The following is an 18,009-nucleotide window of genomic DNA, read 5'->3' as shown; positions in this document are numbered from 1 at the left end:
AATTCACTGGAAGCACAGCTATGACTCTTAATTCTGAAAGACACACAGGGAACTATAAACCTGTAGCAGGTCAGCCTCGTAACTGTTTTGCAAATTATAGGTTTGTAACATGAGTTCAGGTGAATAAACCTTTAGTGATGAATATTCTTCATATTCACAAAAAAATTGTGCAGTGGAAGAAGAAGGATTTAGGATTTAACTTAAATATATTTTACTACAGTAAAAGTGGAAATTCATTAAAAAGTACAAAAGCAACTAAATGCATCAAAGTACTTTTTGTATTTTTGGCACTTTGACCCCTGCTTATACTAATATATTTTCTGTTATTGAATCAATATTATAATGCATTAACATGCAACATATTATTTTAATGTCATAATCAAACAGGTTGTAGCTGATTCAAACTGCTTGAGACCTTCGCCTAGTAATGTTATATTTATGATTTATGTGTAAAATAGTAATTTTAAAACTAACTAAAGCTTAATTTAGTGGATTACAAAGTTCAATTTTTAACTGATGAAGAATAAACTTGAATGAAATGTAATGATAAATTATGAGTTCCACAAAAAAAGTACTTTCAACTAGTAAAATGACCATGTTGCAATAATGTTGCAGCTTCAGAGCTTTGTTGTTATTGTTTTTCATAATCACCACTTGAGGCTGGTTTATTTCAACTGGTGTGATAGAAAGCATCTCTAAAATGCGTTCTGCTGCTTATTGATTTCAGTGCTTTTGAAAAAGTCGATTGTTATTCTGTGTGTACACTGGAGTCATTCACTTTCTACAAACAATACTTCTAACTCGTGTTTAATCCACCGTATTTAAGGGATTATATCAGACATGCTCCCAACTTGAACTTTTTCCTCAGCCGTCCAGAGATCCCTTTGAAAGGCCGCAGCTTGGAATAGATGGGGCTAATTATTTTACCATCACTGAGGTCATCAACAGACAGCCAATGTGATGCACACTCACTAGGCAGAGGCCCATTCACGTTTGTTTTGATCACAACAGCAGATGACAATCTCGTGAAGCATGCAGACCCTCTTCCTCTTGAAATGATCCAAGCTGTAGGTGCTGCCGTTTCAATGAGGTGATCCGAGCCACGCAGGGAGCCCGCTGGCGTGGAGGAAGGTATTGTCTCTCACTTCCATGTTCTCTCGATGAACCGAGGATAACCTCATGGACACATGTAGGCAGAGCTGTGCGGGAGAATGGATATGTTCTATCAAGGATGTGACAGCGTGTTTCAATTCATGGTCCAAAATAGTTTTTTTCCGCCAAGGGAAACATACAGTGATGTCATACACTGCCTGTCAGGTGGGTTACGTCTTTGACATAGTTTGATTTCTTTCTGTTTTAGATTACACACCTCTAAAGCACTAAAATCATGGTTTGTGGTGTTCTTTAACCAATACGTTCCCAAGACTGAATCCTTGAACTATAGTGTTTGTATCATGTGATCATTGGCATTTTTTGTTTGTGTCAAAAAAATTTCCTTTTTGAGATAACTACAGCTATTTGTAAAAAATCGGTGTATTTTGCATTACATTGAGTTGACGGGTTATGCATGTGTAGATCTTAGGTTTGTATGGAAAAGGTCATTAAAGAACAAGAGTCCAACTGAAATCTGTGGTGTTTTGTAAATAGCATTGCACCTACAATAGGCTCACAACCAATAACACAGGCAAAACCCATTAAGTGCAACAACCTACTTTTATCATTAACTCCTTTAAATAACTTACATTTAAGTTTGACACATCATACTAAGCCTTTTTGACGAGGAGAATACAAAGAATTCTGATCTTCCAATGTTCTGATAGTGAACTCCAGTTACGACAGACAGAGTTAAAGGCAATATAAAAAAAGTTGGATATTGTTAACATTGGTACTTAACCTATATTTGAGAGAGGGATAGAGCTCGTCAAACAGCATGAAATTAACATTGGTAAATTTCTGCTTCTTTGTTCAGCTGTTGTCTTCCCAGACAGACTTTATCTCACTAATCAATCAGCCTCCAGAGGCCTGTGCAGGACATTAAACTTCAGCCTGTCAAAACACAGTTTAACATACCGTAATCTGGAGCACAGCAAACCTGAAACACTGAACTTCTAATGAACTGAAAAACAAGAAAAAGCCTCCAAATTGCAGGTTGTAAGCAATGATTCAATTAAAGCTGTGAGAGCTGGGCCCCGAGTTCGGCCCTGGGATCTTGTGCCAAAGCGACTTCCCCTAAGACCAACACTCAGTGAAGGAACCAGAGCTGGAGATAAGGCAGGCAGAGCAGCTAAATCTTCCAACAGTGTGCTGTCACCCTCTAAATCACACACCTTTCCCACCATTCTTCCAAGTGCGAGCACTTCAGGTTTTTACATGTGACATATATCTTGCAGAAGCTCGCTGGATGTGGAAACACAGCGACGGGGTGAATATTCTGAATGACTGCGGCCAAGTTTCTCAGACATCTGCGAGCAGATATGTTGCAGGGTCACAGTGTCTCCGAAGCCCAAAGCACCTTGTTCCAATTTAGGTTTGGAGTGACGAATATTGCAATCACCTTATTATTGCTCCATTTCTGTCTGCCAGCAGAGAGACAGAGCAGGACTGGACAATAGACAGGACAGTATGAAGGTAATCTTAACACCTTGAAACAGAATTGTCTTTGCACACACGGCCTCTTTCTCTCTCTCCATGTTTCTTTCATTCTCATCAATCATCCCTCTTTCTTTTCTTTCTTTCTTTCCAGTGGACATGGCCACACATATCTCCAGATGCTTGCTGTGACCGCCCCCACCATACCAGACACACACCCCTCCAGCTTCGGATTCTCCTCGCCACCAAAAATTGAACGGTAGGCTCAACATTTACACACAGGCCTCTCCTAATTCATCGTAATGAGCGGTTTTGCGACAGCTTTAGAGTATAGGCGTGCAAGGCATGTCATTTGAATGAGCAGAGCTGTTGTGTGCGTTTGGTCGCTATTCTAGTTCACCCATCTGCTGGTGATGGACAATTATCATGCCATGATTAGAGCCAGATCCAATTTTATTTTCACAAATGGAAACATATGAATGCAAAACAGTTTTTGGTTTTGAAAACACTCATATTATACAATGTTTCATTGCCCAAATATTTTTTGCACTCTTGCCTTTTTCAGTGTTTTAGCTTGTTTCCAGTTTCTATGTAAACACTGGAAACAAGATTACGAGAGAAATGCATATGATAAAACGCATAAAATATATTAATGTTTACTCGAGTCTGCCAACTTAATGGTTTGACGTTTTGGAAAACACATTTATTTCCTCTCTTGCCAGGAGGAAATGAGAAGATCGATACCACTCTCATGAGAGTTATATTGATCTGCTCATCTAATTCACAGCAAGAAAGAATTAAGCTGTCCAAAAACTTTAAGCTTCTCCTTTAAACTAACACTGGGTACAACACAGTTAAATCTGTTATAACATCCAGATGGAGGCTGAGAACATTTTGGGAATTGACATTTTCTTCTTATGTTATGACACTTGTAAAGTTATGAGGATACTGACTGCAAAATAGTTTCATATTTTAAACTCTAAATGAAAAAGGGGATTCTTTTAGTTTAAATTCTGTGTTTCAGGGCATTTAAAAAAAAATAGGGCATTAAGGAATGAAAATAAGATGTAATACAACCTAAACATTGCGCAACACCAGCAGAAACAAGCTCAAAACGCAATAACCCCCTTTATTATCACATTTATATGGTATATAACATCAATAATATTACAATGAATTAGTTAAAACAATTTTAAACAATTAATTCTGCCACATCCATTCACTGATTTGTTCAATGAACTTCTCCAGCAACGTGAGGGATTACAGTCACCTGATGACACTGTTGTGCAATGTTGTGTGTGAGGCAATAGGCATAATTATGATAGGAGATATCATAATAATACATGAATACAGGCAATCATAGATGTTAAATAGAAGTAGCTCCAGTTGGGATCCTTGTGGAACTCTATTATCTGGAATACACACTGTCAAACATCTGATGCTATGCAGTTAAAACATCTTTTAACGATCTTTAAAGAAAGTTTTATGTGTCAAGTTGACAGATAGTGGGCTAATAATGCCAAGAATTCGTAATCTAGGAGATGCAAATCTACTAAATTAATGATTTTTGTAGAAATAAAGGCAGAGCTGGTGTAGGTGCAAAATACTTGATAAATACTATACAGTTGTTTTTGCAATGATGGGTTGGATAAGGACCCTTTTTTGAGTTGTGTGTTGTATTCTTTGTATGTGTTGACAGTTTATTTTGCTCTGTTTGATTCCTGTTTTGCCAGGTGTGTGAGGGTCAGAGCAGCAGGGCGATCAGGCAGAGTGACAACAGGTTTGCAGGATCAGGTCTCTGAGAAAGGACAGACTGGGCAGACTCAAGGTGACAGAGAATGGGTGAAGTGTGCTGCATTAGATTACATTTGAGTCAACCTATTGCATGTATCTTCTGAATTTGTGCAGATAGATTGAATTGTGAGGTCAGCAGTAACCCAGAGTCCAAACTTGGTCTTGTCTTGAGTGTGGTTTCTATTTGTCTTTCTGTTTAGCTCACCTTATATTTACCAGCGCAGGTGGTAGGTTCCAGGCAGGTGAGGCTATAAAGCAAAAATGCCAGTCAGTAGTGAAACAGGGGGGAGGAGTCTGCAGCTTGGGGTGAGGCTGCAGCTTTTGTTGCATTTCCCAGGGATCATTTTGTCTTCCTGTTATACTACTATTTTGTTAATAGAATGCACATTTTTTCCACCTACCCCTGCTTCTTCAGTATTGTTTTTTTTTCAAGTTTTCAGTGATAAATAACATCCTTCAGTCCTGTCTGGGGGTTACAGCGCTACAAGTCACTACAAGTGCCCACTTTCACATACGTGTAGTTATATGATCTGTTACGCTGATCATTGTAACTTTCTGGCAGTTGAAGGCAGCTCGAGTGCATCCGCATGCACTCTGCATCTACAACGTTTCCTGCACAGCACGTTTGACTGGTTTTAAATTGGAAGGTCAAGCGATGCATATGTCAGCCTTGTGTTAAATTAACATGTTAATCTCAGCTTAGTCCCCCCCCCCCCCCCCCCCCGTGTTACAGTATCATTGGTTAAGCGTGTGTATCTGTGTGTGTACGTGTTTGCGTGTAGGCCAGTCCATTGGGCGTCTGTGCAGCACATGGCTGTCCGATGCATGGTCTCTGCTCCTTGGTCTCTCCTCATTAGCCTCACACAGTGCAGCCATTCCCCTCTCACCCCTTCACCTCCTCCCCCTCTACAAGCCTCCACTCAGAGTGCACACAAGGGGAAGAGCAAAGCTTTTGTTTTCTGTGTCCGACCTGCACCCCATTCCAGCCCTCCTCCTTTTCTCTCCTTTGCCTCTCCTCTGACTAAATCTCTTTTCCGGCTTGATACTGCTGAAAACCATATGGAGTGTGACATCATCAGGGCAGGAAGCAGGGAGAGGGGAATGGTAGAGCAAGGGAGAGATTGGCTTGCCAGGTCTCTGTGCAGTTATGTCAGCAGAAAAACACTCTGGGAGGCCCCTTCAGGGGTGAGAGCAGAGCAGGTTGGAAATTGTATCCATTTTTTTTCATGTCAGATTTCACTCCCACCTGGATAATCAGGAGGGAAGTGGAGAGGGAGCGTACACCTTGAAGGGAACCTTGATGTGCTCTGTTAACATGTCAGGTCATGGACTGTTGGCCTACTGTGCCGAGTTTACATTTGAGTGCAGGTGCTGCTGCGGCGCTTTCCCAAGAAAATTCCACAGAATCTGAATCAGGGGGATTTCAGATCGTTTCTGGGCCATTTTTAGTTATTTTGGTCTCATCGTGTGATGCTCTAAACTTCTGCCCATCATCTGTCTGCCTTATAGTTGCCGGCAGTCCCAATCTGCTCACCAGGCTTTATGTCTGTCAACCTCCCTCCCTCCCACTTTTGTTCTCTGGGTGAACTCTCCAACTTTGTTGTGAGATCCCAGTCCCCATACCATACCGAACCATCCAGCTCCTGATCAGCACACACAGAGATGCACATAAACACTCAGTCAGCCACTCACACAGTCAGCATCTCTCCTCTTCACACACAAACACACACGTACTAATATACCCTTCCCCTCTAATTAATGGCAGGGCTGGGGAGTGTGCCAGGCAAGGGGGGAGGCATTCAAGGAGAGGAGAGGCTGCTGCAGCTGTGGTTTTGGAGTCGGTCTCCGCACCCCCTTGCTGCCCCCTTTCTCCATCTCCTCTCCGGCTCCTCCAGGGACACACGCCTTGGCCAGGCCCCAGGAACCAGGGAGTCAGGACCAGGCTAAGAGGGAGAAAAGGGGGGAACAAAAGAGGGAAGGGAGGATATCACAAAAGAAGGAGAAAAACAGAGCTGACCTAATATGAAAGTATTGTCAGGCGGCATCTACTTTAATAGGCGAGTCCATGTGATGTTACTCAAAGGTTTTTACTGGTGGTGCGGTATAAAGCTTCACGTTTCCAGAAACACATGAGCCTGTAAAATATTGTTTTACTGTTTGATACTAATCCTGTCATATGGTTTTATGTTGCAACAAAGTCAACACTCATTTTTAACACAGTTGGGAAAAAGGTCTTTGACTCAAGTAACGTAGTGCGATTATAGCATTTTCTATTTTGCATTAATCAATATTTGTAGTCACATAAAAACAGCCTCTTGTCTGTGTTGCAGCTTTTATACTCAAAGCACCGAATGAAGCAAACTAACTCATTCACAAACTCACTCATTCATATTTAGCGGATCTCAGATTCTCAACAGGGGGAGCTGTTTTGTCAAAATTGCACTATTGTACTATTACTGTATCTCACATTGTGTTCTACTTTGACTGCATCAGCACGTTCACACCATGAAACAATCCTCCCTAATCTGCACGTAGCGGCTCCAAACGTGTGCAAACCAGAATGGCACTCAGTGGAGTGCATTACCCTGCAGAGGCCAAACAATCCTACACATAATTGTGTTACAGGAGAAATATGAATTCAAATCCGATTTGTATTTGTCCCATACACTAACTGTACAACGTGCAGTAAAATGCTTTCTATGACTGTCCTTGACATAAAGATACAATAAGAAAGTTATCTACAATTAAACAGAGTTTTATAGCATGAGGAAGGAAGGAAGAAATATTTAAATGTATAAATTTGGTTAGGTGCCACAGTAGGCCTTAGGGAATAAAGTGCAGGCATGTGCAGTTTCTGTGTATGTACAGTTGTGCTGTTCATATAATAAATGCAGCATTAATGTGTTGCTGTGTGCAGAGAACATTTCTTGAAGCTGGTGTGATGATTTTCTCCTGATTGGGTGAAGGTGTCGAGCCCATCACCTCCGATCTGTTTGCTGTTTAACGCATTAACCTGTGGCTTTACTGTTTGTATATACTGTATATGCTTGTGCATGTGTGAACCTAAAGTGTGATCCGCTCACCCCTGGTGCCCGGGCTGGTGTGTACTTGAGAGCCATTCTCCTTCTCCTTTCCCCCACTTCACTCTGTGTTTTATGGGCTGTGTGCTGCGGTGCAGTGACCTCCCTCTCACCCCGGTGCCACCCAGCCGGTGCAGGATTCAGGCGCGCACGGCCCCTGCCAAAACCCCACAGCGCCACATCTGCAATCCATAAACGCCAGCCACTCTTACTCTCCTCCTCCCTCGCCCACACCGCCTCAGACTCTCACACTCCTCCATTTCACTCTCTCTCTCTCTCTCTCTCACCCACTAACTTTTTATTTTAATTTCTCTATGCGTCCCCCCATTTGCATTCCTTTGACTGCTTCCTCCCACCACTTCTGTTTTTATTCATGCTGAACATCATCTGGCTCTTCCCTTATCTCTCACTCCCTCTATGCTCCTTTTTTCTCTCCTTTCCTTTCTTTATCCACATCCAATGGAAAAAAATCTCTCACCCATTATATCTTCCAGTGGGAGCCAACTGTGGTGGCAGTGAACTTGGAACCACAAGACATTCCTGATCCAAACAGCACTAAGTCACCAGCGTTCACTTCTTCTGACAGTGGCTTGTGCCAAACACACACTTCACTTATCTGGAGGATTCAGCCTCACCACGTCGCAGTTGGTCCCCAAACAGCTCAATGTTTATCTGTTTCACATTGATAATCAGGGAAAAATGTCCTGCATGCATTTAAATCCAGTCCCTCTTTCCTTCTTTTTTCTTTTTTACATGTTTTCCTTTTTCAGAGCATTCTCCATCATGGGGGTATTGAATTCCCCCTCCCCTTAGCATGAACTGCTGGCCAGCAGAGCTCACAGGCCTCCTCCTCCTCAGCCTTAACAAGATGTGTTCAACACATCACTGTGCCCTTGCCTTGATACGTGTGCAAAAAAAACCAGTCAAGTTGAAAATAAATTGAGTGTTACCACAAAACTGTCCAGATCTCCCAGCATTACCCCCCCCCCCCCCCCCCCCATGGGCATTAGAGAAATTCGTCTTTCCCGATTGTATTATCTTTTTCCACAGTAATCAAATAAAAATGCACAGTGTGAACTTTTGCTCCCCTTTCGTTTCTTGGATCATGTTCTCCTCTCGATCCCAAAGTCTTCACCTTCTGCTTTCCCAGACATATTGGCATGCCTCTGTGGTGCAGTCCCAGCAGAGCCCCTGAGATGAATCATGTTGCAGAAAACATGCAAGAACTCAGTTTTATGATGAATCTTCCTCAGTGAGAAAGCACAGGGCAGGGGAGGATACAAACTGTGGAGCGCTTTGACTTAAACTTGAAAACAACAGCGAGGTCGCAATGTGTTGACAAGAGCTAAAGAGGAGGCTTCGGGTCAGGGCAAGACCACCATGGAGAGAGAAACTGTGTGTACTGCTGGAAGGAGGCAAAGTAATATCAGTTCTTCTATTTTTAGGTGCTCGTACAATTTTAGGTAGACCACTTGTAAATACAGGGTACGGGGAAAATTGTTGCTTTTAAGGCTGTTTTTTTCATCCCTTGCCACACACTGTTGGTGGTGCCATGTAACTTCAATAGTTCCAGGAGAAATTAGTTTTGTGCTTCATTTTGTATGAAGACTAATGATTAATTAGGTCTTTGGAGCCTAAAGTCCACTGAGGTGTGCTTGTGATAAAATATTAATCAAATAACTTAACCTGACAGCTGCTATTTGTCAAAGCTTTAAGGCCACAAGTTGTTCATTGAGATTACCAACAGGAATTGTTGCTCTTAGGTACAACATGGGGGTTCTTTCTTCATGATTAAAGCCCCTTGATATCTCAAACATTATCTATATAACTTGTTTTGTATGTTTTAATGTGGCTGCAGCCCTTGAGCCACATCTGCATGACTTCAAAGAGCTGCCAGTGTAACGGGCTTGAAAAATGACTAATGTAAAAACTAGCATTGACCTGGCAGTTGCTGTGGTTACGGTCCTCCATGTTTGTTGAATCACACACACCCAAACATTTGTTCACGTGTAGTCACTGAAATATTTTTGACCTATTTCAAACAGTTTGCTGGACGAAACTTTATCATTACTTAATCATCACTGCCATCTAGTGGACAAGATAGACTCGGCATCAAGTTTGAAATTCAAAAAGAACAAACAGGAGATATTTCGGATCAAAATAGTTGTATTTAATACACATTGCACATACACACTGATGTTAAGTACTTCTGTTAATACAGGTTGTACGTGTCTTGCTTTGTCGTGTTGTCTCTCCACTACTCCATGTCCGAGTCGTCCACCTCCACGGAGCCCTCTCTCTTGACCCAGGGTAAAGATGAGGGCACGTAGGGGTCATATGTCCAGCGAGGATACACCCTCTTGTACAAATTCATCATGACAGTGTCTTGCGAGGGCAGCTGATTATCGAAAACACACTTCATGTGGCCGTGTGTTCCTGAAAACATAAAATATGGTGGTCAGATTTCACAGTACATAACTGCCTGACGAAGCTGCTCCAACTGAGTTTTAGTTCCTCTGTGGAGGATGACGTGTTTTTGTTTGTTTGTTTGTTTGTTTGGAAACGGGATTAGGCAAAAGCCACTCAACAGATTTCCATGATTTGTGGAGGGGTGGGGCATGAGCCAAGGAAGAACCCATGAAATTTAGGTGCAGATCCAGGAATTTTGTGTCACTTTCTTTCACAAGATGGGATGTTTTATAACATTTACACAGATTTCCCAGTAAATAATAATAATTCATGGATCTTGATTTTTTTTTTTTAACTGGAATGTTTAAGGGACTGATATTGAGTTTCTGATACTATTGGGCTTTGGCGGAGGTATGCTCTCTACTGCGCACTATTCTTGTTTTTAAATTTTCTCACCTAAAGCCTCTTTGATGTGACCTCTCCGACCCCACTTGGTTCGCAGCTCCACTGGCTTAAACCACAAGATGTCATCTGACAGAGAGAGAAAACAAACAAAACATGGACGAATGAAAACCACAGAGAAGTCGAGCATGAAGGAATATTCTGTAGCCATGAGAAGGTCCCCTCACCCCTGTTAAAGAACATGTAGCGGACGACCGCAGAGCGCCGGTTTATTTTGAACGGGTGTCCGCTCAGTACAATCCTCTTCAGCATGACACGCTGAGGGTCACAGCTGAGCAGGCTGCCTGTGGCCACCAGGTCCTGGATGCCTGGAAAAGACAAAAAGATCAACTACCTGTAGAGTTAATTATTAATTAACTTAAGTGGCTAACTAAATAAAAGAAGTTAGAAAACAGTATGGATGGTTACAACATTAAAATCAAGGCAGCAATCTACTTGTTTTCAAGCACAAGATCGCCTTTCCCTTTCTCTCTCTCACCATCGTTGTGCTGTTTGAACAGCAGGACTCCTGCAGGAGAGAATGTGATGGGAGCGTACACTGACACCACAGTGGGGGCATCCTGCCTGAGGAACCGCTCCATCTTGTGCTTGTCAGCTAGAGAAGAGCAGAGCCGAGTTCAGTGCTCAGTTAGTAATTTTCTGCTATTCAGTATATCCTGCAGCTAAATCTGATCTTCACACCTACAATGATTGTGCTCAAATTATTTTTTCATTAACAAGAAATGAAGGTTAGTATGTGGGCCTGCTCCACCTGAGGTGTGCTGAGAGAAGATGGGAGAGGCCCTGAACCTCCGAAATCCACAGTGGAACACCAGCTCCTCTTTCGATTTGATCGGCTCGGTATTGCTGGGATGTCTCCTCACCAAGACATGCATCACAGACATCTGTGAAAAATTATTAGGGCAGAAAAGTCCATAACAATAAAACAGTCAGACTATGTTTCAAATGGACAGTTATGAAATCAGACACAAAGGCTTTCAGATGTCAGAACTGTGACTCATACCTTCTGTTCATGGGGCAAGAGGGACACCAGCACCAGAGGTTTGCCGGACTGCACACTCTCCATCACGGACAAAGGCACGTCAATGATGTGCAGTGTAACATACCAGCCTGCCTGAAATAAGAGGAGCAGCAGAGTCGATGAAGCCACAAATCTAAAATTGCATTTACAAATGAAGACTATCTTTATTCTTTTCTTTTTTTTTTTTTACCATGGCCCCCTCCTCTTCCTCTGCAGCCTCAGCCAGAATGCGGTGGCGAGTGCGTTCAAAGTTCTGGAACTGGAAGATGCGAGAGTAGTTGACAGGCAAGTTCTCCATGGGGTCCCAGGGCGAGGAGCGGAAACTATTTAGGCCTCTGTAGCGCTGAAACCTAGACACACAGGACAGCAATGAGATCAAGTACAGCAATGATCAACCTTTAATTAGAAAATTATATCAAAACAATGTCGCTCCAACCTAAACGTACTCAAACTAAAAGCAGCCGAACTGACCTGTTTTTAGCTGCTGTCTCAAGTGGTGTGTCCACCTCATCGGGGAACTGCTCATTGGCTCGAGCGTCACGGTAGCGTTTAAGGCCTTCTTCTTCTGCAGCCTCATCTATGTGCTCATCGTAGCGCTGATCTGCTCCAACTCGTTCTGTGGCGCACACTTCTTCCTCCTCCTCATCTTCTTCTTCCTCCTCTGAACCACATGAACCAGCATCCTGAGCAGAGAGGAAACAGAACAAGTTTTAATATACCGTAGAATTGAGCCCTGTGGACAGAAGAGGTCAAAAGAGAAAATAGCACGGATTCTTTCACTGGTCATAAGAATATCCGTTTGAGAATATCCTCCAAACTATTTTAATAGAACTAAAGAGAACTAAATTCACATACTCCAGATTTAAGTGGATGAACAGGTGTCTCTGATAGTCTCTTGCCGTGCAGCGTTAATAGTAAAGCAAAACTGCTATTACATTGCTCTAATAAAAAAATGCCTCAATATTGTACAAACAATGACCAGACGATCATGTTGAGTGCACAAGTGCAGTCAAAGAGAATCTAAGAATAGAAACAGTTATTGTAAGGCAGCCAAACATAAACAAGACCAGCCCAGCCACAATAAAAACAGTGTTAAAGGAGACTGGTTCTGTGCATAATAGTATTTGAATCTGCAAGTCTGTGTAAATGCGATAAGGAGTCGAAGGGATTCAAACTGTTGAAATCCTTAGTTTGCATATATTTAAATTCTGTGCCCTTCCAAGTGTGTCTACAAACGACTGCCTCAGGCATCTCCAGACATCCTCTCTAAGAATATGTAGAAATACAGCTTCCATGGGGAAATATATTTTTGTAAGGAAACGAATCATCAAAGAAGACATGCGGTACAGTGCTCCCATTACTGGCAAATTACAGGAGGAGCCAGACACATGAGGGGAAAGCACTCAGCATGGGGCTGATTCACAACCTCTCCAACATCCCTGCAGCAGTAATAATAATCATTATCATTTGAAGTGCCCTTTTCCCTATTGTTATCCTCTCCGAAATATGTATTCCGGTGCGCCAGCCTTGACATCAAACACATGCTAATAACAATTACAGATCATAATGCACTCGTTGCATAAGGTGAGCTTCCCCGACTCCTTTTCAAGCGGTGCTGGAAATAAATAAGCGGTCGAACCCCTCCCTTCGTCCAGACGGGAAGTTCTTTTCACAGGACAGGAAGAGAGAAGGCTTCTCTTGGGACTCCTGCTCCAAACACTATTGTTGTGGTGAGCAGCCTGGCACTACAGCCCAGAGACAGACAAAACAAACAATGCCTGTTAGCAGCGAGGTGCACTGAGTGCAGGTCACGTATGCACTGCTCCGGCCCCGGAACCGCTGACACTCAGACATCCCTTCTCCACATGACTGTCCTCGTCTTCCTCTATGAGATTACACTGTCTGTCTGCAGCCACACTGTTGCTGTGACAACAAGAAGCAGCGTACCACACTAAGGTGTGTTCAGGCTGAATCTTTACTGAAACCATTAAATCAATTTAACAAAGTAGTTATTGGTTGGTGGAAGTTATTTGAAGTAATTGATTAAATTATAATGCCATCCATTTCTAGTCTTTTCTATTTGAAGATGACAATTTGGGACTCAAAAGAAATTGATACTAAAATATAAATAAAATTTAAAAAGACATTTGTCCTTAAATTTAAGCACAAACATTCTCTAAAATGAAAACGAGTTAGTTAACCTACAAAAACCTAATACTGAACTAATCTTATTCAGATATATTAGATCACTTGTGTTATTCATTCTGTATATTCATGACAAACAGTAAACTTTATTTCATTGTTCACACAGAAACATGTAGTAGTGTCTCCATTACTTCAGTGGACACTAGATTGATTTACATTAATTTTATTGGGACATACTTTACCTACCCCACACCTAACCTTCAAATTTAAAGATTTATACTATGGAGACTGTCTGTAATAAAGGCTTAAAAATGCTTAAATGTTTACCTGAGATTGTATATCCTCATCTTCGCCATCCATTGCCTCGTCCAACATGTCGTCATCATCGTCATCACTGCTTTCTTCATCCGTCTCTACGTTCTCCTCCTCATTTTCATCAACAATCCACGTGGCCTGGTAGTCTGACGTTCCTTTGGGGACCTTCATTACACGTTTGCTCTTCCTTGCCTCTAAACAGCAAAGAGAAGCATCAAAGAAACATTTAGATCAATGTCTTATTGTGGCAAACTTTATTTTTATTACTGAAAAGCCAAAAATGAATTGACATGATTTTAAGTTCTTTCGATACATGTGTCTTTTCTTTGTACTCGTTGAAGAGCTTTGTACAAGTTTTTCATTTGGTTCACTGTTTGTGTTTATTATCAAATTTCATGATCACCTGTTACAATTTGGTGTCAGTACTCAGAACGACCGGATTTCTCACAAAAAAAGATATCCGACTATACTCAATGGTTTTATATAGTTAAAGCAGGTGTAGTTGCATTAAACAAAATAGTCTTCAACCTCTACACTGGCTGGTATCTTATCTCCATCAAGTAAAAATATACTTCTGTTTCTGCACCTTCAGCTTCCAGCAGCTCTGTTTCCGTTGGCCACGTCTGCTCTCCATCCATGGGATCCACGTCGGCCTCAGTCTGAAGACTCTCCCTGCAGGAGGGGTCGGCTTTCATGAGCACCCGCACTGGAGCCTCGTCTTCACCCGCATCCTGTGGGAGACACAGATGAATAATTAACAACATTGAAGGCTTTTACATTCATGAATGAATGTTGCCATCTTAAAGTGAGCCGCTCTCCTCATTTATTACACAACATGAAAATGTGATATTTAATTTTGCTCAAGAATGACTGCACACAGGAGAAGCAGCATATAGTGACATGGTAGACTGAACCACTTCTCCTGATATGAGGTGTCAATTTAAGGTACAAACTTAAGACTGATTTATGTGAAAAGATCAACTTTCTGTGTTTGGATAATTAATTCTTCTATTTATTTCTACAGATATCTGGACCTAATGTCATGTGTCAAAATATTTGGGTGAATAGACACAAACAAGACAAAGTAAACAGGAATAACTTCATCTATGACAAGCGTATAGGTTGTTTTAAGCCAGTCCACCACAAACACTGGCAAATATGGCTCCAGTGTCGTGCATCCTTATGGACACATGTAACAGAAAAGCTGAAGAAAATAGAGGCTGAGATGATCACTGTGAAATATTATCTAAATTAGGTTACAAATCACTTATCAAGCACACTTGTCATATTAGATTATGGAAGGAAGAATAAACAAATATAAAATCTCAGCAATAACTAAAAGCTCTTACCAGCATGTCTATGTCTCCTCCCTTGCCAAGCTTTACTGGTCTGGAGTTGAAGATAAGGGGAAGAGGGTCTGGTGGTGCATCAATCTGACTGAGCTGAAAGTCTCCATGTCCACAAATATGCACCAGTCTGTCAACCCGTAGAGGACGACCACGGACATACCCAGAGACGCAGAGAGTTCCTAGGCCAGTGTTTCCACCTGTACCCTCAGCAGGGCTGTTAGGCGTGAAAGTGACATGCTGACCCAACATATGTGAACGTCTGGAGCGGAAACCGAGCTTTCTCTGTCTCTGAGCGCCCAGGTGTCTGAGAAGTAAAATGGCATCCTGCTCTGAATCCAGAGGGAAGAGACGGGTTTCAGGGAAACGGAGCTCTGTGATCTTTGACAAAGCTCTCCTCGACTCAACCTTCTTCTTCATGGGAAGATCGAACACACCCTGACACACCAAGGCTATATAGAACAAATTCAGAGACAGAGAAGACACGGGTTGAGAAAGTGTACAACAAGGGGGATAATATCTATCCCAGTGTCAATGGTGGAGTCTGAAAGCTCCAGGTTGTTCAGGTATATATACCCACCATGGCTGGGGAGGCCCTGGGCAAACAGGCAGGATAGACAGTACTCGCCATAGCTGTCCCAGCCTTCGGTGGAGTCCAGAACAAATACAAGACTATCTGCAATCTTTACCACATCCAGCAGGGAGTGCATGTCAGCTGTCAAAAGAAACAATGAGACAATGTCCAGAGTGGGAAAATGCTCACCGAAGACAAAAGTAGTACAACAAAGGTATGTGACATCGTACAATCTCTAAATATCTGCTAAAATTAGTGTAGTCATTATAAAACTATATTCAGGCTAGACATAGCATTAATTCAATTCAGGTCAACAATAGTGTTCCATTTCACTCAGTACTCACCTGTGCTGTGACTTAGAAACATGAACCTTTGTTTGAACCGAGGAAGAATCAGCCCAAAACTGTCACTGATGCCGCTGATACACCGCTCTTGATGGACAAGACCGCCGGCACCCTCTCCGCGCAGCAGCTTGGTAACAGCAGCAGCGTCGACACCAGAGTGAAGAGACACTACAGCGACCAAATGAGGAGGGCCGTCCCTGCTGCCTAGCCGCCGCTTCTCTGTCAGGACCTAAACAGTTGATGCATATGAAATCTCTGCAGCAGCGACCTGGAAGTCGAGGACAACTCATTCCTCATGTGAATTAAAATAATACCATGTCTTTCTTGTTCCGGCGTAGCTGGTTGGCTTTGTGTCTTCTGTCCATCTTCCTCTGCTCCTTCCTCTGTTTTTTGGTAAGAGCTGTCACGGACACTCTGCCTGTGTGACAGATCAACACAAAGCAAACACATGGTTTTCTGTGGGGGTACAGGAGTTTTAACTGATGTTATGACAGCAATGCTGTGAAAAAACCTATGCACTGATTGTCTAAAATTCTGTAACTTATTACATTACAATGTCTATGTATCTTTCCCAATCAGACACTTGCATACATATTAACTATGTCATGTTGTGTTGAGATCATGCAATGTCTTTTTACTAGTAACAACAAAAAGTGAGGGGGTGGTTCATGTTCCTTACACATAATCATCTTTTATAAATAACTCAGAGACTTTGTGCACAGAGATGTCCCTGTGAACCTACAGCAGGTCTGACAAGCTGTCATGAACACATATAAACAGCTCTTTAAAATCGGAGTGGCTTTAAATCATTTGTCTCATTTGAAGCTGCTCATTTCTGTAATACACACAGCTGTGTTCCCTGAGATCCTCCAAGGAATGTTAACTGCAATGATTTATATCAAGCCAGCAATAACTATATAACCATTTAAACTAACATCACAAAAGTTTAACATTTGTAAGTTATTACATGGTTGTAACTTGTACTAGCCATGGTGCTCATGTACAGTGTAACCTTGCATGTATAAATTAATTGAATTATCAGGTGACAGGGGTGCAGGGATGTATAGCTTTGCTTTTCAAACCTTTAAATTAAATCTATAGATGTGACAAAATCAATTTAAAGGTCATTTTTCACGCCCAGTGTGACAACCGAGGATATGTGATTCTACCCAGAAGACAACACGTGTGTCTGCAGAGCCGCGACCACATGCTAACACAACGCATGCTAACATAACACAGCCAACACCAGCTGTTAGCGACACTTTTTAAAAGACTCACCTTTGTTTTCTCTCTCAATTTCACCTTTCGTCCGGTGCTTGCCATGTTTGTGTCCCTTGTTCTTCTGTTTGTAAACGCCGGCTCTGTGGCCTTGTTGTTTTTCCCCAATCGCAGACATTTTCACCATGTGGGGGGAAACCCAGTTAATTCACTTCCGTCTTCCGGGGTTCGGGGAAGTTTTTTTCCTTCAAAATAAAAGCCCGGGGTGTAATTTGTGAACGTCTTGATATTTACTGGACAGGTTTTTGCACACGATTTGTGCTGAACGCAGCCCAGGCCTTGACTCCTCCTCTAATCAGCCAGGCTATATAAAGCACCTGAGAGCCTCTGTGTTTCTCTCTGCTGGTTGAAGCTGGTGGTAGCTGGTTTTGCAGGTATGTGACTGAAGTGACACGTTACTCTGCCAGGCTCATTTTCTGTGGCATGCACACTAAATTGATTGCCTCCATTGCAGCCTGCATGTGCCCCATTGTCCTGGCTGAGAGGCACATGCCTAGGGACCGTAGTGGAGGTGGTGAGTAATGGTGGCCCCCATACTGAATATGTTTTTATGCAGCACGATCAGCCTGTTTTCTGTTTTTCTTTGTTTTAGTTTCACCTGTTTTGTTTGGTTCGAATGTGTTCCAATTGTTTGAGCAATTTGGTTCCACCA

The 18,009-nt window shown here is 42.3% G+C and overlaps 1 protein-coding gene and 1 long non-coding RNA gene across 2 annotated transcripts; one reads left to right on the top strand and one right to left on the bottom strand.

The window, feature by feature from the left end:
• Positions 1-37: 37 nt before the first annotated feature.
• On the top strand, positions 38-5,100 carry LOC138411990 (uncharacterized). Its single transcript, XR_011244483.1, has 4 exons — positions 38-1,317; positions 2,584-2,628; positions 2,744-2,848; positions 4,323-5,100. It is a non-coding gene; the product is annotated as an uncharacterized lncRNA (long non-coding RNA).
• Positions 5,101-9,611: 4,511 nt separating this feature from the next.
• On the bottom strand, positions 9,612-17,574 carry tsr1 (TSR1 ribosome maturation factor). The gene is made up of 15 exons (XM_020088555.2): positions 17,358-17,574; positions 16,394-16,497; positions 16,080-16,308; positions 15,742-15,876; positions 15,165-15,613; positions 14,402-14,546; positions 13,828-14,009; positions 11,827-12,038; positions 11,546-11,705; positions 11,338-11,448; positions 11,086-11,218; positions 10,813-10,929; positions 10,502-10,642; positions 10,329-10,403; positions 9,612-9,899 (listed from the first exon to the last, which is right to left on the bottom strand). The coding sequence occupies exons 1-15, from the start codon at positions 17,482-17,484 to the stop codon at positions 9,721-9,723; spliced, it is 2,499 nt and encodes an 832-aa protein (XP_019944114.2). The 5' UTR covers positions 17,485-17,574; the 3' UTR covers positions 9,612-9,720.
• Positions 17,575-18,009: the final 435 nt, after the last annotated feature.

Source organism: Paralichthys olivaceus, chromosome 11 (assembly GCF_024713975.1).
Source record: "Paralichthys olivaceus isolate ysfri-2021 chromosome 11, ASM2471397v2, whole genome shotgun sequence".
In the NCBI taxonomy this organism is placed as follows: Eukaryota; Metazoa; Chordata; class Actinopteri; order Pleuronectiformes; family Paralichthyidae; genus Paralichthys; species Paralichthys olivaceus.
The sequence above is the reverse complement of the archived record's forward strand: the minus strand, read 5'-3'. Positions and strand labels throughout refer to the sequence as shown.

Excerpts from the sequence above, each read along its gene's own strand:
- tsr1 (XM_020088555.2), bottom strand. The coding sequence starts at position 17,484 with ATGGTGAAAATGTCTGCGATTGGGGAAAAACAACAAGGCCACAGAGCC. Across the intron at positions 16,309-16,393 it reads GCCGGAACAAGAAAGACATG|GTCCTGACAGAGAAGCGGCG; the intron begins GTATTATTTTAA and ends TCAACTGTTTAG. Across the intron at positions 15,877-16,079 it reads GTTTCTAAGTCACAGCACAG|CTGACATGCACTCCCTGCTG; the intron begins GTGAGTACTGAG and ends TTCTTTTGACAG.